Consider the following 24592-nt stretch of genomic DNA (forward strand, 5'->3'; position numbering starts at 1 on the left):
AGCGTTTTCAATAACCATTAATCAGACCTCCACATCGGCCTGGAGGAATTTTTGGCTATTCCTCCCTAGAAAATTGCTTGAACTCTGGGATGTTGATGGGCTTCCTTGCACGAACTGCTTGTTTCAGATTCTTCCACAACAGTCCTAAAGGATTAAGGTCAAGACTTTGACTCAGCCAGTCCAAAACACACATTTTCTTCTTTTTAAAACATTCTGTTGTTGATCTACTCTTGTTTTTTGGATCATTGCCTTGTTGAATTATCCAACTTCTATTAAATTTTCAGGTGACGAACTGCTGCCTATAATTCTCCTGTCAAATGTCTTAATATAGTTTCAAATTCATTGTTCCCTCAATGATTGCAAGCTGTCCAGGCCCAGAGGCAGCAAAGCAACCCCAAACCATAATGTTCCTTCCACCATGCTTCACAATTGGGATGAGGTTGTGGTATTGGTGTGCAGTGCCCTTTTTTCTCCAAACATAGCAATGTGCATTTCTGCCAAAAAGTTCAACTTTTGTCTCATCTGTCCACAGAACATTGTCCCAGAAGCATTGTAGAACATCCAGGTGGTCTTTTGCAAACTTGAGACATGCAGCAATTTTTTTTCTGAGAGCAGTGGTTTCCTCTGCCGTGTCCTTCCATGAACACCATTTTTGTTCAGTGTTTTTCTTATAGTGGACACATGAACAGCGACTTCAGCAAGTTCCACAGATTTCTGCAGGTCTTTTGCTGTTACCCTCAGGTTCTTTTTCACCTTCTTCAGTATTGCATGTTGTGCTCTTGGTGTGATCTTTGTAGGATGCCCACTCCTGGGGAGAGTAGCAACTGTACTGAGTTTCTTCCATTGGTAGACAATTTCCCTTACTGTGGACTGATGAACACTCAAGCATTTGTAGCCTTTTCCAGCTTCATGAATTCTACAATTCTTCTTCTATAGTCCTCTGAAAGTTGTTTTGATCAAGGCATGGTGCACATTAACAGATTTTTCTTGAGAAGAGCAGGCTCTGTCAGTAACCTGAGTGTGTGTCTTTTTATTTTTATATATATAGCGCAAAGCACCTCTACAACCCACACCTCCAATCTCATCCCATTGATCGGAACACCTGACTCCAAATAGCCTTTGTAGAAGGCATTACCCCAGAGGTTCACATACCTTTTCCAACAATCACACAAAATATTGGATCATTTTTCTCAGTAAGTAAATTAACAAGCATAATTATTTGTGTTATTTATTTAAATAGGTTCTCTTCATCTAGTTTTAGGACTTGCGCGAAGATCTGATCATATTTTAGGTCATATTTGTGCAGAAATAGAGAAAATTCTACAGGGTTCACAAACATTCTAGTACCACTGTATGTCAAGTATCACAGTCCTAAATGGGGATTGATTCGACTGCAGGAAGGCCTAGGTGATACTATAAATCAGGACTGGAATTGTTGGAGACAAATGGACTGCCACTGATTTGAACTGTCTTCTTCCACATCTAAATAACATTTTAGAAGGTAATAAAAATATTTTATCCCTTAATTTTGTGTATTTAAGAATTGCATCACATTCCTTTATCTATTTGTCAGCATGTTATTTGCAACTCCAGCTCGTCTCTCTCAGACACTGCTCAACTGCATTTCTCACCATGTTCCCGCACAGATTTTATCAACCTACCCTCTTTTGGAGCAAACAAGTCACAAAACTAACCAAGTTACAAGTTTATTCAGAGATGGATTCCTGCCCGTCTCAGAAATAATTCATTGAATAAAAAGGTAAAGATTTCTTTGACACGAATTAAATTTCAACTTGCAGAAATTCTAGACTTCAACAACAGAAGGATGAACATTTTGATTACAGATATCAGATTCTTGCTCTGCAGGTAATCTGACAACAATGGCTAAGTAGTTTGGTGCATGTGAAATGCAGAGCAGTGAAGGCATAGCATTTTAATTCTATGAACCCATAATGGGATAGAGGAATTGCCATTGTGTTTATATAGACCAGAGAATTTTGTGACAAAATGGATTGTGTATATTTTCATTGAATTTAAGCTGACATAATGCAATTATTGATGGAAAAACTGAAAGAGATATTCCAATATGTATCTGAATAGAAAAGGTAGCAACTTAACCAAATATACTAACTAAGAGAAACTTGACTAACAACAAACATACAAAACCATCATTGTACAAAGTTACGTTTGATTCTATAGATCACAGCCCAGATTTTAATGATGAATGAGCAGTGAAAGCTGTTAATTACACATACCCAAAGACTTATGTACAGGAAGTTGCAGTAATTATAATTCCATTTCTGCTCAGGGCATTTGGGATTTGGTGAACAGACCAAACTACTGCAACTTGTTAATCAACTTGAAAAATCCTGACTCTGGCATGCAGATTTTAAATCAGGAAGTGCAAGTCAAACTATTTAATTCAATGCTAAATCAAGTACAAAAGCAAATAAAGAGGAAAAATAAGGAGACTGAGAAATAGAGGAAAAGATTCAGCAATAAATTATTGCTGGAGATTTTTAAGTAGTTAAGTTGTTGAGAAATGAGACTCTATAGTTGTAAGTTTTGTTAACTTCCAGTACCCGGGAAATTGTGGCTGAAAGATCATAGTTGGGAGCTTAACATCCAAGGATACACATTGTATTGAAAGGACAGGCAAGTAGGGAGTGGGGTGGCTCTATTCGTAAAAAATGAAATCAAATACTTACGAAAGTTAACACAGGATTAGAAGATGTAGAATCCGAACTGTACCCAGGATGTGGTGTACATAGTACAACAGATTAAAAAGGCATGTAAAAAGGGCAATGTTACGATAGTCTTGGGGGAATTTCAGTATACAGGTAGAATGGGAAAAATCAAGTTGGTGCTGAATCCCAAGAGAGGAAATTTATAGAATGGTAATGAGATGATAATTTAGAGCAGCTTGTGGTTCAGCCCACAAGGGAAAAGGCAATTCTAGATTGGGTGTTGTGTAATAAACCAGATTTGATTAGAAAGCTTAAGGTAAAGGAACCTTTAAGAGATAGTGATCATAATATGATAGAATTCACCCTGCAGTTTGAGAGGGAGAAGTTAAAAGATCAGATGTATCGGCATTACAGTGGAGTAAAGAAAATTATAGAGGCACGAGAGAGGAGCTGGCCAAAGTTGATTGGAAGGGGCCACTAGCAAGGACGATGGCAGAACGATAATTGTTGCAGTTCTTGTGAGCATTTCAGAAGGCCTAGTATAGATAGATAGAGAGGTCAAAGACAGCATAAAAGTAAAAGAGAAGACATATAATATGGCAAAAATTAGTGGGAAGTTAGAGGATTTGGAAGTTTTTAAAAACCAACAGAAGGCAACTAAAAAAAGTGATGAGAGAAAAGTTGCTAACCAATAAAAAGAGGATACCATAAGCTTTTTCAGATGTACATCTAAAAAGTAAAAGAGGTGAGAATGGATATTAGATCACCGGAAAATGACGCTAGAAAGATAGTAATGGGAGACAAAGAAATGGCAGATAAATTTATTAAGTATTTTGCATCAGTCTTCATTGTGGAATACACCAGATGTGTGTAAGCGGGCAGATGTGAGTGTAGGTACTATTACTAAGGATAAGGTGCTTGGGAAGCTGAAAGGTCTGAAGGTAGATAAGTCACCTAGACCAGATGCACTGCACCCCAGGGTTCTGAAAGAGGTAGATGAAAAGATTATGGAGGTATTAGCAGTGATCTTTCAAGAATCATGAGATTCTGGAATGATCCAAAGGACTGGAAAATTGTCACTCCACTCTTTAAGAAGGGAGGGAGGCAAAAGAAAGGAAATTATAGGCCTGTTAGCCTGACTTCAATGGTTAGGAAGATGTTGGAGTCCATTATTAAGAATGAGGTTTTGGGGTTCTTGGAGGCACATTATAAAATAGGCCAAAGTCCTTAAGGGGAAATCTTGCCTTACAAATCTGTTGGAATTCATTGAGAAAATAACAGGCACGACAGACAACGGAGAGTCAGTGTTGTTTACCTGTATTTCAGGTAGCCTTTTGCAAGTTGCCACACATAAAGCTGCTTAATGCACATGCGCACCGAGTGCACATGCGCCAGTCGTGCATGCAGCCTGTTACAGCCGTTCCGATCGGATTCTTACTTTTTAACTTACGTTATTTTTAGTATTTTTTTTTCCACGGTAACATGTCGAAGCTGCACCCTCTCTAACATGCTGGTAGAGAGAGTTTTATTTGGGTTTTTAGTCCTGGAAACAGTGACATCCCGACACGCGGGACAGAAGCATGGTCGCATTGTTCATTCCAGGGACCAGCTGCTTGCACTAATGCCGGCCGGTTTAGCGAGCAGAGCAGCGGACACCCCTGCTGAAATCTGGAGGAAAACACACAGAGGATGCAGAGGGGGATCACAAAGTCAAGGAAAGAGGACCAGGTCAAGACAACAGAGACTTATGGAGAAGAGGAGTTCGGTGGGTAATAAAATGGATGAGTTCACGGCGCTAGCCAGGCGTCAGAGAACATTTCGGGAGTGCAGTGTTATGTGTTTCACTGGAATGGGGCTGCACGAGGACATACCCGATCAAAACTTCTCCATGGACGGCTTCCAGACCGTTCCGGCTGACCGGAAGTGCACTGAGAGTAGTAAGCATAAAGGAGTTGGGTGCTTACTGTTCTGGTTAACAACAGATGGTGCAATCCGGGTCATATGATGGGCGAGGAACGTGTTTGTAGATCAGATATTGAACTTTTTACTGTTGGACTTCGGCCATATTTCACCGAGATACAACACTGGGCGGCACGGGAGGTCATTCCTTCCTGTGGCCATCGAACTTGCACTGCCTCCCGTGGCGGGTCAGACACCCTGAGCCAATAGACTAGTCCTGGACTTTTTCCATCTGGCATAGTTTGCATTTTGTTGTTTGATTGTTTGTGGTGTTTGTATTGCTATATTTATGCTCTATTCTTGGCTAGCACGGCTGTAACAAAACCCAATTTCCCTCGGGATCAATAAAGTATATCTATCTATCTATCTATCTATCTAACAGGATAAGAGCCCATGGTATGACAGGAAAGATACTAGCATGGATAGAAGATTGTCTGACTCTCCAGCGGACAAGCTGGAGCGGGAGAAGTTGGTGGATGGGCCAGAGAAGCTGTGGAGGAGTTGACCTGGGTCCCGGGTGCAGACACTGCTGCTGCCTGCTACTTGAAGACATCAGAGAGGACTAAAATATAATATTACATTAGGACTAGATAATAATTTTCCAGTAAAATGGCAGTGCACTCAGACACTGTGGCTACTCCTTGTCAAATCAAAGGTGTATTTGTTTGTCCTGTACGCCTATTTTACAATCACAAGTCACTGCCGGATACTAAGAACATCAAGTACTGCAGCACTATCCCATCAGCAAATTGCTCGATAGCAATGGAGCTGGATTAACTATATACTGTTATTGTGTTTTTGCCTGGACTTCTTGCGTGCCATCGTGCTGAGATGGTGGGCAGTGCAAGTGATATTCTTGGATGTTTTTCATCAGATTGCAAGACCCTGTTGTACATTGGTTACGTAGAATACTGCAAGTCTGGTTCACTGGAGAGACTGACAGCGGGGGAGCTGCTTTGCCTCTGTTGTGGCAAGGACTAGGCCCATGCCACGGGTTGCCCACTGCATCCGTCCAGGAGTGGAGACACCGACGTGATATGCAAGAGCCTCTGAGTCATGCCAGACTCCATACTGGGCCGGCCCCTGCTGCCCTCCAGTTTGCTTGGTGGACAAGCAAGCTGGACCAAGACAACTTACCATGCTATATTGCTTTTCTTTCTTTGTGACTTCACTTTTCTGAAATAGTAACCAAATGTACTATTGGTACTGTGTTTTACACCTTAGCCCTGGAGGAATGCTGCTTTTTATGGTGATATACTCACGCATGGTTGAACGACAGACTGCATCATATGAGCAGTTTTGGGCCCCTTATGTAAGAAGAGATGTGCTGAATCTATTGCGAACTGAGAGTCTAAGGAAAGTTCATGAAAATTATTCTGCAAATGGAAGGGTTAATGCATGAGGAGTGTTTGATGGGTCTGGACCTGCACTCACTGGAGTTTAGAAGAATGGGAGGGAGGGAGGGAGGGATATCATTAAAGCCTTTTGACTATTGAAAAGCCTAGATAAAGTGGATGTGGAGAGGATGTTTCCTTTAGTGGGAGAGTCTAGGACCAGAGGGCACAGCCTCAGATGGTCTTATCTCAGGAATTTGCCTTATGATTCTCCTTTGGACTGCCTGTAATCCCAGGATATACTTTCTTTAAAAAAGAGAACACAAACCAAAATTGTGCACAGTACTTCAAGTGTGGCCTCAACAATACCATAGAATATAAGACATAGGTGCAGAATTAGGCCATTCAGCCCATTGAGTCTGGTCTGCCATTCCATCATGGCTGATTTATTATCTCCACCACCCCCACCCCACCACATTCCCATCTTCTTCCCTTAACCTTTGGCACCCTTACTAATCAAGGGCCTATCAACTTCCACTTTAAATATACCCAATGACTTGGCCTCCACAGCCACCTGTGGGAATGAATTTCACAGATTCATACTGTCTGGGTAAGGAAATTCCTCCTAACCTCTGTTCACAATACTGTGCAGTCTGACCAATTACTTATAAGGCCTCAGCATTACATCCTTAATTTTATATTCTAGTCCTCTTGAAATAAATGCTAATATTTCATTTGCCTTCCCTACTACTGACTCAACCTACAAGTTAACCCATGTAAATGTAACAATAGTTAAACATTTCCAAGCTAAAATGCTCTTGTAATAAAGGCCAATATTCTTTTTCAAATGCTTACTGCAACTACCTACCAACTTTTGCAACTCACCTGCAAGAACATCTAAATCCTTCTTTACTCCAAAAATTAGCTTCATTGCCCCCTCTCCCAGATCTCTTTAAACCTAAAAAGCTATGAAGTAACTTTCCAACCACTTTGCTCTCTAAAATCATTGAGTTGGCTCTTGAAAACTTGGTTAGTATTTCACTTACTCTAAGTTCCATCACTTTCAACAATGTGCTTCAAAGCAAAATCAAGAATCATAACCTTTGTGACCATTGTGCAATACTCCTCACCATCATAATCACTGCAGCCCTGATGTAGTCAGCCATCTTCCTCCAGTAATTCTATTATCCAATTTGGTACGATTACCAAATACTTGGCTCCATTCTGACCTACCCCACCACAACTGAATTATCTCAACAAAATGCCTCTTTTCCCACTGCCCTCATGTTTCTTTTTCATTCTTCTACGAGCAGGTACACACATGCGGTCAGATTCCAAATAGAGTGACAACACCAGGTTCCAGCCCTCACTGAAGTTTTATGATGGTGTTGCAGTGACAGAATCTTCAACATAAAACCTGTTTTAGATGTACTGAAATTTCCTCAGAAGTAAATATTGAGAAATTAAACCATTTACCAAGCCTCAAAACCACTTTACTTCGCCTCTAGCACAGTTGATTCCAGGCTAAATTTCAAATCCATATGGCAGTCACCATCAGAGTCATCTCCAGGCCTTACCTCAGCACACATAATCCTTGTACTCACCCACAGAATTATGTAGAAATGAGCTCATGTTTTCAATTCTTATTTATATTATTTTTTTTTGTATTTGCACATTGGTTGTTTCTCCATCCTTATGTGCAGCTTTTCATTGATTCCATTGTGCTCCTTTGAATATACTATGAACGCCCACAAGAAAATGAATCTCAGGGATTTATATGGTGATGAATACACACTTTGATAATAAATTTACTTCGAATATTGAGCTTCTGTAACTTAATTATTTTTTCAAAAATTAGAGGAAAAGCAAAGAAACTGAAATATGAATTTTAATTAGAAGAATATTTCTATATACTTGATTGGTATCGATAAGTCCTGAGAAACAATATAAAGCACATTTGTTAACTGCACCATCCAGAATCATGGTCCTGAACAAAAATATAAATCTGCAGTCAAATTTAATGTTAAGCACAATTTCCTTCAGTAAATAGTGTGTAAAGGGAATCCAATTAATAACTTTGACCAAATTTAATTCAGTTTTGTAATTTCGGTTCCACATTGACTTTGCAACTGATGTTCCATTTAATAATACCTAAAATCTATATAGTATTTTTCTAGCAAGATGAATGGTTTACAAGAAGCAGTGAACAGAGCCACAAGACTTAGGTATTTACGTAGAAAAATATTATCAATCCAGGCATAGGAAATTTACGCCAACAAATTTAGAATGGGAAAGACTGACAACATTGTAACTGTATGAATCCTACATGTCTGGCAGAGAGTCATAGAGGAGTACGGCAGAGAGTCATAGAGGAGTACAGTAGAGAGTCATAGAAGAGTACAGCATAGAAACAGGCCCTTTGCCCAATCTAGTCCTTCCTGAACTATTTAAGATGCTTCCTCCCATCGGCCTGCAGTGGGACCATAGCCCTCCATAACCCTTCCATCACTTACTTCTCTTAAACGTTGAAATTGAGCTCACATGCACCACCTGCGCTGGCAGCTTGCACTCTCACGACACTGAGAAGGTTTCCCTCATGTTTCCCTTAACTTTTCACCTTTCATGCTTAACCCAAGACCTCTAGTTGTAGTCCCACCCAACCCTTGTGGAACAAAGCCTGCTTGCATTTACCCTATTTATACCCCTCAATTTTGTATAGCTCTATCAAATCTCACCTCAATCTTCTATGTTCCAAGGAATAAAGTCCTAACCTATTCATTCTTTCCTGGTAACTCAGGACCTCCAGTCCTGGAAACAGACTTTTTTTCCTGTTTGTTACGATTTTTTTCTGTACTCTTTCAACCTTATTTACATCTTTCCTGTAAGTGGTAACCAAAACTACACAAGATACTCCAAATTAGGCCTCACCAACGTCTTATAAAATTAAAAATACGACATCCCAAATCCTATACTCGATACACTGATTTATGAAGGCTAATATGCCAAAAGCTTTCTTTACGTCCCTATCTACCTGTGCTGCCACTTTCAATGAATTATGGACCTGTATTCCCAGAACCCTTTGTTCTCCTGCACTTCTCAGTGTCCTGCCATTCACCGTGTAAGACCTACCCTGGTGGTCCTACCAAAGCACAACACCTCACACTTATCTGCATTAAATTCTATCTGATATTTTTCAGCTGGTCCAGATCCCATTGCAAGCCATGATAGCCTTCTTTACTGTCCATTACACACCCATTCTTGGTGTCATCCACAAATTTGCTGATCTAGTTAACCACATTATCATCCAGATCATTGACATAGATGACAAACCATGGAGACAGTACAGATCCCTGCGGCACTCCCCCAGTCACAGGCATCCAGTCAGAGGGAACCATCTACAAACACTTCCTGCGTTCTCCCGCAAAGCCAATGTCCAATCCAATTTGCTACCTCATCTTGAATGCCGAGTGACTAAACCTTCTTGACCAACCTCCTATGCGGGTCCTTGTCAAATGCCTTGTGAAAGTCCATGTAGACAACATCCACTGCCTTGCCTCCATCAACTTTCCTGGTAACTTCCTCAAAAAACTCTAAGATTGGTTAGACACGACCTGCCATGCACAAAGCCATGCTGACTATTCCCAATCGCTCTGTGTCTATCCAAATACTCATATATCCAGTCCCTTAAAATACCTTCCAATAACTTTCCCACTACTGATGTCAGGCTCAACGGCCTATAATTTCCTTCTTTATTTTTAAAGCCTTTTTTTAAACAGCAACCCTCCAGTACCTCAGCTGTAGCTAATCTTCCTGTTGTTATATCTAAGAATTAATAATTGGAAATAAACATTGTATACAGTACTCATGTTTTAAACAAAGCTTTTGAGCTAGATTTAAAAACAGTTAATTTAGTATAAAGTGCTTTTTAAACTACATCAGTTGAGAAAGTGGAAAAATCTAATGTTATAAACATACCTGTTTAGCATTTTCTATATAAGCAGCCATATATTCATAAGCAGCAGCCTGAGCATTGACTCTTGTCTCTGTTCCTTCCACAGGGAGAGCAAAACTGTCCATTATGATCATTGTCTCTCCATCCACTTTACCTAGCATTAAGCCCATCACTTCCAAGTTTCCACCTGACCTGGCATGCATCACCATCTTCAAAAGTGCGAGGGCAGAGATTTTACAATACTTGAAGTAATGATGGCTGCAAGAAATGATATTATGATTAGGAAAAAAATCAATTTTATTTCTTCTGGAAAAAAAAAGTTCAAACATGGCAGAAAATGGAAGACTGAAATAAATCAGAAAATTCTGGAAACAAGTCAGGCAGCATCTGTGAAAAAACATCTACATTTCCGGTCACAGACACTTTGTCAGTCATCATGAAGGACCTATTCAGGATTTTTTAAAAATCATCTTTTTTTCCTCCAATTTGTTAATATGGAATACAGTTCCTCTTTCTTGTGATTCCTACACTAGCCTTAATAGCAGATTTTAAAAATACAAAAGTGTCAGAAAAATTAAATTAAAATATATAAAAATCAATATTCTTGTATTTTAAAAAATGATCAATGCCAAAATAAAGGCCACAAAAAGGAGTAACTACATTTTGCCTTACGTTCTGCTTCAGAAAATGAGAACATAATTAGCCGACACGCACAGTGAGGTGACTGTTGGTCATCTTCGATATACTGTCTACCATCTCAGGAAGTGCATTACAGAAGCAGCCATCCTCTGGCCAGCAGAAGAAATTTCCTAAGATCCAACATACCCCTCCTCACCTTAAACCTATGTTGTCTCTATTTTGGAGCAAAGTTTGTCACCATCTAACCGCGACATGATCCCTCGTAACTTCGTACTTCTCAGGATCCTCTGCTTCAATGAAAACAAACCAAGCCGATCTAGTCTCTTCTTAAAACTGAACCTTCCATTCCAGGTAAATCTCCACTGCACGCTCTCCAGTTCAATCACATCCTTATAGTGTGGCAATCAAAACACCACACAGTAATCTGGCTGGGATCTAATGTTTCATTATATTGTCCAATGACCTCCTTACTCTAATATTCTAGGCTTCAGTTAAATAAAAGTCAGCATCCCATAAGCTTTCTTCAACACCTACTACCTTTCATAGATTAATGAACTAACATATCAAGATCCATTTGTTCCATCATATTCTTTAGGTTATTCAAGTAGTATCCTTGAACCAACTATCAACAACTATTTCATCAAAGGCTTGGCTTGCATAAAGTCAGGATTGATTAGCAAGAACAAATTAAAATAAGGCAGGGGCAAGCGAAGTGGCCATTGTTAGAGCGGCCATGGTTGAATGGGCAGTGTTAGATTGGGGATTTTGAAGGCTTTAGCTGCTCAGGGCTTCAGTGAGAGAAAGCAAAGCTGTAGGTCGATATTTTTTCTCCACAGTTTATTTATTGTTTTCCTTCTTTGTATTTGCTCAGTTAGAACAGTATGGATGGTAGGCAGGATAGTTGAATGCTTCCCTGGAATGAAATGAACTCCGGATCTTCGGGAAGCTGAGTGGGCAATAGATAGGATATATAGAAAGGTAGTTATATCCCACAGGAAACTGGGTGACAGTCAGGAATGGGAAAGGGTAAGGGTGTTAAACAGCCAGTTCAGAACCCTTGGCCAACACCCTCCAGTTATACCACTTTGGATACTATGGGGGTGGGGGCTGGGAAATGACCTAGCAGAGGAAAATCACAACAGTCAGGTCTCTGGAACTGAGGGGGAGGGGGAGGGGGAGAGAAGAGGCAAGCCATAATGATAGAGGATTCATGAGTTAGGGGAACAAAAAGGAGGTTCTGTGGATGAGAATGTAATTCCCAGATGATACATTGCCTCCTGGATGCCAGGGTCTGGGATATCTCAGATCACGTCCTCAGCATACTAAAGTGGGAGGATGAACAGCCAGAGTTGTGGTCTGTGGTCCATGTAGGTACCAATGTCATAAGTAGGAAGAGTGATGATGTTCTGCAAAGTGATTTCTGGGAGTTAGGTGCCAAGTTAAAGGGAAGGACCTCCAGGGTTGTGATCTCAAGGTTGCTACCCACAGTGATGCAATAAGATTACACAGTTTAAACATGTGGATAATGAGTTGGAGTGGGAGGGAGAGCAGAAGATTTTTGGATGACTAGGCTCTCTTCCAGGGAACGTGGGACTAATATCCTAGTGGGAAGGTTTGCTGGTGCTCAATGGGAGGCTTAAACTAGAGTTAAGGGGGATAGGAATCAAGAGTGCCATAATCAATAGTGGAGAGGTTCTGGAAACAAATATTGTTAAGACCTCAGACAAAGTCAGGAATCAAAAAGGTTGAGCCTAAAACAACTAATGTCCTGAGCTGTGTATATTTTAATGCAAGTAGTCTTGTAGGAAAGGCAGATGAGGTCAGGTCATGGACAACACCTGGAATAATGATAATGTAGCCATTAGTGAGACTTGGTTGCAGGAGGGGCAGGACTGCCATCTCTATATTCTGGGGTTCCGTTGTTTTAGATGCGACAGTGTGGGAGGGATTGAAGGAGGAGTGGTGGCATTACTAGTCAGGGAAAATGTCATGGATTAATGTCAGTCTGGACAGATGAAGAACACGTTATGGGTGGAACTGAGGAATACGAAAGGTATGACCATGTTAATGGCGCTATATTACAGACCATCCAATAGTCTGTGGGATTTAGAGGGAACAATTCATAGAAAGATCACAGACTGTTGGAAGAAAAACAAGGCCATTATAGTAGGAAATTTTAACTTTCTACAAGTTGACTGGGATTCCCATACTGTAAAAGGACTACATGGGATAGTTTGTCAAATGTGTTCAGGAAAGTTTCCTTAATCAGTACATAGAAATCCCAACAAGAGAGTGCATAATACTTGATCTGCTATTGAGGAATGAGGCAGGGCAGGTGACAGAAGTTTGCGTAGGGGAACACTTTGCATCCAGTGATCATAATGCCAATAGTTTCCAAAGTAAATATGGAAAAAGATAGGTCTGAACCTTGGATTGAGATTCTAAATTGGAAAAAAGCCAGTTTTGCTGGTAACTGAAAGGATCTGGCAAGTGTGGATTAGGACAGGCTGTTTTTTTGACAAAACTGTAATTAGATAGTGGAAGGACTTCAAAAGTGAAATTTTGAGAGTACAAAGCTTGTATGTGCCTGTCAGAATAAAAAGTAAAGATAACAGGTTTAGGGAACCATGATTTTCAAGAGATATTGAGACCCAGGTTAAAGTAAAAAAAAGGTGCATAGCAAGTATGGGCAGGCAGGAACAAATGAGGTGCTTATGGAATACAAGAAATCAAAGAGAACACTTAAGAAAGAAATCAGGAGAGCAAAAAGAGGCATGAGGTTGCCCAAGCAGGCAAGGTGAAGTAGAATCGTAAGGGATTCTACAGATATGTTAAGAGCAAAAGGATTGCAATGGACAAAGTCAGTCCTCTGGAAGATCAGAATGGTACTCCATGCGTGGAGCCAAAAGAGATGGGGGAGATCTTCAACGGATTTTTTGCATCTGTATTTATTCAGAAGATAGGTACAGAGTCTATAGAAGTGAGGCAAAGCAGCAGTGAGGTCATGGGCCCTATACAGATTACAGAGGAGGAGAGATTTGCTGTCTTGAGGCAAATTAGGTGGGATAAATCTCCAGGGCCTGACCCTGTGGGAGGCAAGTGCAGAAATTACAGGGATCGTAACAGATATATTTTAATCATCCTTAGTGACAGGTGAGGTACCAGAGGATTGGAGGATAGCTAATGTTGTTTTGCTGTTTAAGAAAGGCTCTAAAAATAAACCAGGAAATTATCGGCCGATGAGCTGACATCAGTTGTGGGAAAGCCATTGGAAGGTATTCTAAGGGACAGAATATATGAGTATTTGGATAGAGATAGACTGATTACAGATAGTCAGCATTGCTTTATGCATGGTAGGTTGTGTCTAACCAATCCTATATAGTTTTTCAAGGAAGTTACCAGGAAAATTGATGAAAGCAAGGCAGTGGATGTTGTCTACTTAGACTTCATTGAGGCATTTGACAAAGTCCCACGAGAGGTTGGTCGAGAAAGTTCCGTTACTTGATATTCAAGGTGAGGTAGTAAATTTGGATGAGACATTGGTTTTGTTGGAGAAGCCAGAGAGTGGTAGCAGATGTTTGCCTCTCTGACTGGAGACCTGTGACAAGTGAAGTGCTGTGGGGATCAGTGTTGTGTCCGTTGATGTTTGTCGGCTCTATCAATGATCTGGATGATAATGTGGTTAACTGGATCTGCAGTTTTGAGGATGACACCAAGATGGGGCATGGACAGTGAAAAAGACTATCGGAGCTTGCAGTGGGATCTGGACCAGCTGGAAAAAATGGGCTCAAAAATGGCAGGTGGAATTTAACACAGACAAGTGCGAGGTGTTGCACTTCACTAGGACCAACCAGGGTAGGTCTGACACAGAGAACAGTAGGGTACTGAGGAGTGTGGCAGAAGAAAACAATTTGGGATACAAATCCATAATTCATTTAAAGTGGCGTTACAGGTAGATAGGGTCATTACAAAAGCCTTGGCACATTGGCCTTCATAAATGAAGGTATTGAGTACAGGAGATGGGATGTTATGTTGAAGTTGTTTAAAATGTTGGTGAGGCCTAATTTGGAGTATTGTGTGAGGTTTTGGTCATCTACTTACAGGAAAGATGTAAACAAGGTTGAAAGAGTACACAGAATGTTTACAAGGATGTTGCCAGGACTGGAGGACCTGAGTTGTAAGTTAAGATTGAATAGGCTAGGACTTTATTCCTTAGAACATAAAAGATTGAGGGGAGATTTGATAGAGGTATTCAAAATTATGAGGGGTAGAGATAGGGTAAATGCAAGCAGACTTTTTCCACTCAGGTCAAGGGCTAAGGGTGAAAAGTGAAAAGTTTAAGGGGGAACTTCTTTACTCGGAGGATGGAGAGAGTGTGGAATGAGCTGCCAGCGCAAGAGGTGCACGTGAGCTCCATTTCAACATTTGAGAAGTTTGTATAGGTACATGGATGGTAGGGGCATGGAGGGCTATGGTCAATGGAAGTAGGCCGCTTAGATGGTTTGGCATGGACTAGATGGGTCGAAGGGTCTGTTTCTGTGCTGTGCTCTATGTTGGGGGTGAATGGGGGAGGTGGGGAGAAAGAATCACTGATCATTATTCAGTTCTATTTGCAGCTCCTCAGTAGCACCTTACAATATTCAGACATGGGATGAAAGTTGGAAAGTAAAATTTGTGCTGTAAAAGTGGCAAGAAATGACCAAATCCCAACAGTGAATAAATAATTACAATGTATAGGAACAAAAATATCAAATTAAATTAAGACAGCTTATTCATGCGGGGCAGCATTTTATAAATTAAAACTAGCTGCACGGTGGATGGGCTGGCATTTCATCAAAATTCGGCTTGGTCCTGGGCAGTGCATCCAAAAACTGGTGAAGTGCTGGAAATATGAAATAAATAAATTAACTGCTAAGTCCTTTTTCAGGTTGCCTCAATTCTGGTCAGAGACTCGTCACCCAGTTTGCTATCAACCCCATGCTTGAAGATAGATCACTACACTTACATACTACACTCCTAAATTTCTCTCTCCTCCCTCCCCACTTTATCAAAAACTACATATGTAATGCAGAAACATCTCCATTAATTTGCCCAAAGCTTGTTTTTATGAATCACCTAGGTACAAGTCAAGGAGCCAAAAGTATAAATTTTAAAATTGTTTATCTCAGGATTCTGATATTAACAGCAGGTTTCTAAGATTCTTGACCAATAAACTTCAAACCAAAAGCAAGAACACAGGTACACAGGTCATGCCAATACTAAATTGTTAAGGCTTACATATCTCTATTGTAGATCACCCAAAAAATTCAGGTTTAGTTATCAGTACAGATATTAAAAACCAAATCTATTTTACCATTTTCTCAAGTTATTGAAAGGACTTACTTATATCCCATATATTTATTCCTGCCATCCACCTACAGTACCTCCGCCAGGTAGCTAAATAAATAGCTAATTGAATGAATATCAGAAGACTGAGCATTCATGTCACTCCTAAAACTGGGAACAAACATTCGACTCAGAAGAACATGACACTAAGGACTCAATTGCCCACTTAAAATGTGCCTAATAGACCCTACGGCATTATGTTTAGGAAGAGATGTTATTCTCAAAATCTTGGCCAATACAGTTCAAAATTCTCCACTGACAAGACTAAAGCAGGTAATTTCATAATCATTGCGGTATTTTTCTTTATCTTTTAAGACAGTATGACAACATAATAAAGCTCAGGCCTACTGCAGCTTCTCTGCGGATGTTCATACTATAAGCAATAAGTCAGGAATTCAGACGTACTCTTTAGTCCAGGGTTTGGCTGCAAGGATCTCCTGTTGCTGCTTTTTGTCGTATTTATAAATTTCATCGATACTCTGCACTTCCTGCATGTTGTTCGCTAGTTCCCAGGTTTTCTGCGCTACATTGCCACTCGCACCGGCCATCTTCACTCACCGTGGCCACGCCCCCCGACGCTCGTCGCTTTGAATATTAACTCGCACTGTGCTCGAGAGTCGCGCACCGGAACCACCGGGGCGGCCGCCCAGAGCGCCGCCTATCGGTGCGGGGGAGCAGGATCATTCGCAAACAAGGAACGCTCGCAACCTCAGCCCGCAACAGAACCTGAAAGTAACATCTTCTCGCTTTAGTTAAACTAACATAACATGGATTGAATGGATCCTTTAGAGTTGCTCAATGGCACAAATGAGGCAGTATCGCGGAACGGCAGGGCACATGAAGCTGTGACCGTTACTTTCTAGAATAAACGACACCATCGAAGTAGAAAATGCAGTAGTGTATTTATAATTCGGATTTCCTTTAACAAGAATTTGCTGGTGACACGAGGATCATTCTGATTTGCCGATAAGATACAAAAGGTAAAAAGGCCTAAAAACTGCAAATGGTGTATAAAAGAGCATATTATTTCTATTAAATTACAAACTAAACCAGATCATAATTGACAAGATTTCCTGTTTAACGTTATAAGTACAATGTCACAAATGCCTGAGAGATCTCAAATTCATCTTTATTCTTGTGACTTCAGTCACATAAAAGAAAGTAAAATTATTGCAATTTTTGCACAAGGCGTCAATTTACCTTTTTTGTAATCAATCATAAAATCTTAGCACCAATAAACAACACATTTCTGCAGTTCAAAAGCATGTTATAGCATTTCTACAGTTGCTGGAAATCCTAAGTAAAAACTAAAATGCTGTTAAAAGATAGGAAATGTGAGCTGGAGAACCAGAAAGCAAGAGATGTAACTGCTTTCACACATTGAGAGGAAAGGTGTTCGTTGGAGTTGAGAAAGAAAATCATTAAAGGTATATTAAAAGCAGGAGAGAATAAATCACAAAGGGAGACATGGTACAAAGCAAAAGGGGATTCAATGAAACAAGGGATGGCTTTATAAGAAGTGTAGCTGCTAACAATACCAAAAAGAAATAAATACAGATAATAATAGATACAGTAATGCTACCACCCACACTGGACCCCCAACAATTTGCCTACTGACACTACTGATTGGCAGATGACGCAATAGCCATAGCTCTACACACCGTCCTTATACATCTGGAGAAGAAAGATGTTTGTGTGAGAATGCTGTTCTTGGACTACAGTTCAGTATTCAACACCATAATCCCCTCCTGGCTCGACAAGAAGCTCAGAGACCTCGGCCTTCACCCTGCCTTGTGTAGCTGGATCCTGGGCTTCCTGTCAGATCACCAGCAGCTGGTAAGAGTGGGCTCCCTCACCTTTGCCCTCTGACATCAACACAGGTTCCCCTCAAGGGCTGTGTCCTAAGCCCCCTCCTTTATTCTCTGTATGACTGTGTTGTCACCTACAGCTCCAATCTGCTAATTAAATTTGCTGGCGACACTACACTGATTGGCCTAATCTCAAATAATAATGAGACAGCCTATAGAGAGGAAGTCATCACCCTGACACAGTGCTGTCAAGAAAACAACTCTCCCTCAGCATCGCAAAAACAAAGGAGCTTGTTGCGGACTACAGGAGGAATGGAGACAGGCTAACTCCTATAGACGTCAATGGATCTGGGGTTGAGAGGGTGAACAGCTTTAAGTTCCTCGGCATCCACATCACTGAGGATCTCACGTGGTCTGTACGTACCGGGTGTGAGGTGAAAAAGGCACAACAGCACCTCTTTCACCTCAGACTTTGAAGAAGTTTGGTATGGCTCCCCAAATTCTAAGGACTTTCTACAGGGGCACGATTGAGAGCATACTGACTGGCAGCATCACTGCCTGGCATGGGAACTGTACTTCCCTCAATCGCAGGACTCTGCAGAGAGTGGTGGGGACAGCCCAGCACATTTGTAGGTGTGAACTTCCCACTATTCAGGGCATTTACAAAGACAGGTGTGTGAAAAGGGCTAGAAGGATCATTAGGGACCTGAGTCACTCCAACCACAAACTGTTCCAGCTGCTACCATCCAGGGTGGCTAAAGGCAATGTTGGTCCCTTGGAAGACGAGAAGGGGAAATTGATATTGGGAAATAAGGAAATGGCTGAGGTATTGAACGACTATTTTGCGTCAGTCTTCACGGTGGAGGACACGTCTAATATGCCAAAGAATGATGTATTGGACAAAATGGGAGGTGAAGACCTCAATAAAATCACTGTCACTAAAGAGATAGTGATGAGCAAACTAGAGGGCTTGCAGGTAGATAAGTCCCCGGTCCTGATGAGATGCATCCCAGGGTGCTGAGGGAATTGGCAGAGGTTATAGTAGATGCGTTGGTAACCATTTACCAAAATTCTCTAGTCTCTGGGCAGGTCCTGGTGGATTGGAAGACAGCAAATACCACGCTACCTTTTAAAAAAGGATGTCACTAAACCAGCCAGTTAGTTTAACATCTGTAGTCAGGAAAATGCTTGAAGCTGTCACTAAGGAAAAAATAGCGAAACATTTAGAAAAGAGTGGTTCCATTCGACAGACGCAGCATGGATTCAGAAAGGGCAGGTCCTGTTTGACAAACTTACTGGAGTTCTTTGAGGACATAATGAGTGCAGTGGATAGAGGGGAACAGGTGGATGTTGCATACTTGGATTTCCAGAAGGTGTTCGAAAAGGTGCCGCATGAGAGACTTATAAATAAGATACGGATGCATGGAGTTGGAGGAAGTGTATTGGCATGGATAGTGGATTGGTTAACCAACAGAAGGCAGAGAGTTGATATAAATGGGTGTTTCTCCGGTTGGCAGTCGGTGGTGAGTGGGGTGCCGCAGGGGTCAGTGCTGGGCCCGCAGCTGTTTACCATTTACATTGATGATTTGGATGGGGAGACCGAGTGTAGTGGAGCAAAATTTGCTGATGGCACTAAACTGAGTGAAAAAGCAAATTGTACAGAGGATGTGGAGAGTCTGCAGAGGGTTATAGATAGGGTAAGTGAGTGGGCCAAGGTCTGTCAGATGGAATACAACATTGGTAAATGCGAGATCACCAACTTTGGAAGTAATAATAGAAAAGCAGATTATTATTTAAATGGTGAAAGATTGCAGCATGCTGTTGTGCAGAGGGACTTGGGAGTGCTTGTTCATGAGAGGGGATCATAGAAACATACAAAATTTTGAAAGGGATAGATAAGATAGAAGTAGGAAAGTTGTTTCCATCAGCAGGTGAGACTAGAACGAGGGGACATTGCCTCAAGATTCAGGGGAGAAGATTTAGGACAGAGATGAGGAGAAACTGTTTTTCCCAGAGAGTGGTGAATCTGTGGAATTCTCTGCCCAGAGAAGCAGTTGAGGCTTCTTCACTAAATATATTTAAGATACAGTAAGATAGATTTTTGCATAGTAAGGGAATTAAAGGTTATGGGGAAAAGGCAGGTAGATGGAGCTGAGTTTACGGACAGATCAGCCATGATCTTATTGAATGGCGGGGCAGGCTCGATGGGCCAGATGGCCTACTCCTGCTCCTATTTCTTATGTTCTTATGTAATTCTATATTTATAATGTATCTACAATGCTTTCTTTGAAACTACACACAAACTTCACACCTCCCGATTCTCACCCACACCACAGCCATTCAAGTGAATTTTAATAAGCAATGTCTGGGCTGTGATTCGCAGCTTTTAGGAACCAATTGCTCAGAGCTGCATTTTAAATTAACTCTACAATTTACATTCAGATTTGAAGATTGGTGACATAAATATGCTAAACCCAAAAATCGCTCTAACAGCCACCGCGTCATTTCAGAATCAAACTCAGAATCAGAATCAGGTTTATTATCACTGGCATGTGTTGTGAAATTTGTTAACTTAGCAGCAGCAGTTTAATGCAATACATAATATAGATGATGACTAATAATAATAAATAAATAAGTAAATCAATTACAGGATACATATATTGAATAGATTAACAATTATGCAAATAACAGAAATAATATATATTTAAAAAGTGAAGTAGTGTTCACAGGTTCAATGTTTATTTAGGAATTGGATGGCAGAGGGGAAGAAGCTGTTCCTAAATTGCTGAGTGTGTGCCTTCAGGCTTCTGTACCTCCTACCTGATGGTAACAGTGAGAAAAGGCGGGAGGAGAGAGAGCAGCGCACTGCGCATGCGCAGCCCTCCAGTGAAAAGTGATACCGTATCTGTTAAATAAGGGCTGTGGACAATTCTGATTTGATGGAGAATGGACGTGAAAGCACAGAGGAACATCTGGAAAAATTTCTCAAACGCTTGCTCACTGCTGTCGTTACTGCGTGGTCGGGAATCTTTCGGAGGGTAGGCCTCAAAATCCCCGGCTTTGCCTACTGTTGGCGACCGAGATTGAGGTCGAATCGTTCGGACAGAGATGGCGCTCAATACTCAGTGTCAGAGAGCTGATCAGAGCTGAAAGTTTTCGGATGACTCAGAGACGGATTGTGGTCGGGTGTGGTAGGGAGAGTTTTTCTTCCTTCTGCCGTCTGCGTGAGATGTGGGACATTTGAGAGACTTTGAACTTTTACTGTGCTCATGGACTTCTTCATCAAGTTATGGTATTGTTGCACTGTTGTAACTATATGTTATAATTATGGGGTTTTGTCAGTTTTTTCAGTCTTGGTCTGTCCTGTGTTTTGTGATATCACACCGGAGGAAATATTGTATCATTTCTTAATGCATGCATTACTAAATGACAATAAAAGAGGACTACGTGTCTTCATAATCTAATCTAAAAGGGTATGCCCTGGGTGCTGGAGGTCCTTAATAATGGACGCTGCCTTTCTGAGACACCGCTCCTTGAAAATGTCCTGGGTACTTTGTAGGCTAGTGCCCAAGATGGAGCCAACTAAATTTACAACCCTTTGCAGCTACTTTCGGTCCTGTGCAGTAGCCCCCCCCCCCCACCCCCATACCAGGCAGTGATGCAGCCTGTCAGAATGCTCTCCACAGTCTATAGAAGGTTTTGGGTGTATTTGTTGACATACCAAATTGCTTCAAACGCCAAATGAAGTATAGTTGCTCTCTTGCCTTCTTTATAACTGCATTGATATGTTGGGACCAGGTTAGATCCTCAGAGATCTTGACACCCAGGAACTTGAAACTGCTCACTCCTCTACTTCTGATCCCTCTATGAGTTCCTTTGTCTTACTCTTCCTGAAGTCCATAATCAGCTCTTTCATCTTACTGACGTTGAGTGCAAGGTTGTTGCTGTGACACCACTCCACTAGTTGGCATATCTCACTTCTGTATGCTCACTCGTCTCCATCTGAGATCCTACTGACAATGTTTGTATCATCAGCAAATGTATAGATGGTATTTGAGCTGTGCCTAGCCACAGAGTCATGGGTATAGAGAGAGTAGAGCAGTTGGCTAAGCACACACCCCCGAGCGCTACTTACTAAAGAGAAACTGAGTAGACACGTTATTCCTGATTCTGCATCTCTCTTTTGATTACTTTGTAGAGTTACAAAACATAAAGTATAGGAGATGGATTGTTATGTTGAAGATATATAAGATGTTAGTGAGGCCTAATTTAGAGTAATGTATGCAGTACCGGTCACCTACCCGCAGAAGAAATATCGATAAGATGTTGCCGGGACTTGAGGAAAGATTGAATAGGTTATGACTTTATTCTCTAAAAACACAGGAGAGGAGAGCAGATCTGATCGAGCAGAAGGTGGTGAGAGTGCAAGGTGTAGCACCTGTTTAGCCCTCTGATTAGGGTCTCGTGAAGCTATGGGAGCAGGTTGGATGAGCAACTGGTGCATAACAGAAGTGCTGGTTATGCAAGCACAGACACCAGACAGACAATCCCGTGAGAGTATTGATAATGGCTGGGGTCATCTGGTTTGTAAAGAGGCTGCCCAGAAGAAGGCTTGGAAAAATTTTCCAAGCACAGTCATGGTCAAGAACATGATTGCCCACATCATACGACACAGTACATAATGAATGGGTGTTCTATGGCCCTATAAATACATTACCTGACTGATTAATAATATTTCTATTTCCATAGTTGCTGCTTGACTTGCTCTATTAAATCTTTTTATTAATTATTATTGAAAATCAACAACAAAAAAATACATTGAAGTAATCAAATCAAAATATCAATATGTACAATAACAGTTAAACTATCAACCAAGTTAAACAATATATCAATAATAAGAAGAAAAAACAAAATGTTAAAGCTATTTTTTTGGGAAAAAGAACCCCTACTAATTAAAACAAAAAAAACCCTAACAAAAAAAAACCATTTGGAGCACAAACCCAGAGCTACACGCCATACAAGCTTCTATAAAAGAAAGACATCAATCTGCCAACCAAATCCATTTGCCCAAGAATCAGAAGGGGACCATCCTAATTAACTCAAGTCAAATGATAGTAGCAGGCAAAAGAGCCCCACCTTTTCTCAAAGTCAAATTGAGGATCAAAAGTTCGACTTCTGACTTTCTCCAAACTAAGACATAACATCACCTGGGAAAACCATTGTATCAAAGTGGGAGCAGAAGCATCTTTCCTTTTTAATAAAAGAGCCCTTCTGGTCAATAGTGTGACAAATGCAATTACATATTGATCTGATATAGAAACACTGTGAATATATTGAGGGATTATACCGAACAAAACTGTCAATTTATTAGGTTGTAAATTAATTTTACAACCGGTGGGAGGAGAGAGAGCAGCGTGCCGCGTGTGCGCAGCCCTCCAGTGAAAAATGACATCGTATCCATTAAATAGGGGCCGTGGACAATTCTGATTTGATGGAGACGGGTGTGAAAGCACAGAGGAACATTTGGAGAAATTTCTGAAACGCTCGTTCGCTGCTGTCGTTACTGCACGGTCGGGAATCTTCCAGAGGGAAGGCCTCAACATCCCCAGCTTTGCCTGCTGTTGGCGACTGAGATTGAGGTCGAATCGTTCGGACAGAGATAGCGCTCAGTACTCGGTGCCAGAGAGCTGATTCGGAGGCTCGAAGTTTTCGGATGACTCAGAGATGGGTTGTGGTCGGGCATGGCGGGAAGAGTTTTTCTTCCTTCTCCCGTCTGCATGAGATGTGGGACATTTGAGAGACTTTGAACTTTTTACTGTGCTCATGGACTTCTTCATCAAGTTATGGTATTGTTGCACTGTTGTAACTATATGCTATAATTATGTTGTTTTGTCAGTTTTTTCAGTCTTGGTCTGTCCTGTGTTTTGTGATATCACACCAGAGGAAATATTGTATCATTTCTTAATGCATGCATTACTAAATGACAATAAAAGAGGACTGCATGTCTTCATAATTTAAAAGAAGTTTTAAACCTTTAGAAATTGTAGAAAAAATAGATTTCCAAAACTTTTTCAATATAGAACACAACCAAAACATATGTGTCAATGTAGCTGTCTCAGTTTTACATTTATCACACTGACTATTAACATTAGGAAATATTTTAGACAGTTTCTCCTATGTCAAATAATAATGATGTACAATTTTAAATTGAATTAGAGAGTGACTGGCAGAAATCGAAGAAGAGTTAACCAACTTCAAAATTCGCAACCTTCTGTTATCAAGGTCATGTTAAGCTCTGTTTCCCAATCTTGCTTAATCTTAAGTAAAGGATAATTAAAGCAACACACATCAAAGATGTGTGTTGCTTGAATTTCCAGCATCTGCAGAATTCCTGTTGTTTGCGTTTAAAGGATAATTATCCTGTTGTAATAGTAAATTATAAATTTTCCTAATGAAACCTTTCACTAAAGGGTTCATTTTTAAAATAATGTCTAACAGGTCAGAATCTTGTATATATGGAAAATTACTTAAATATTCTTGTAAGAAATGTCTGACCTGAAGATATTGCAAGAAGTGTGAGTATGAGAGAAAATATTTAGTTACTAATTTCTCAAAAGACATCAATCGGCCTTCTTGAAACAGATCCATAAAGGAATAAATTCCTTTATTCCTCCAAAGAGAAAAGGTAGGATCACCAGTGAAGGTTTAAATAAATGATATTTTCCAATTCTTGATCTATTATTATTCCAAACAAAAGATGAAATAATAGAATCAACCTGATCAAAAAACTTCTTCATTAGAAAAATAGGAATATTTTGAAATACATAT

General features: G+C 40.6%; 1 protein-coding gene across 1 annotated transcript in view; it reads right to left on the reverse strand.

Moving 5' to 3' along the window:
• The window catches only part of cops5 (COP9 signalosome subunit 5), a 39375-nt gene extending 22848 nt beyond the window's left edge, over positions 1 to 16527 (reverse strand). The window contains exons 1-2 of the mRNA XM_063042007.1: positions 16362 to 16527; positions 9956 to 10190 (exon numbers count right to left, since the gene is read on the reverse strand). Of these exons, the coding sequence (XP_062898077.1) occupies positions 9956 to 10190; positions 16362 to 16504 (378 nt within the window). The 5' untranslated portion in view covers positions 16505 to 16527. The remainder of the gene's footprint in view (positions 1 to 9955; positions 10191 to 16361) is intronic.
• Between the last annotated feature and the right edge of the window lie 8065 nt (positions 16528 to 24592).

This window comes from Mobula hypostoma, chromosome 1 (assembly GCF_963921235.1).
Source record: "Mobula hypostoma chromosome 1, sMobHyp1.1, whole genome shotgun sequence".
Lineage (NCBI taxonomy): Eukaryota > Metazoa > Chordata > Chondrichthyes > Myliobatiformes > Myliobatidae > Mobula > Mobula hypostoma.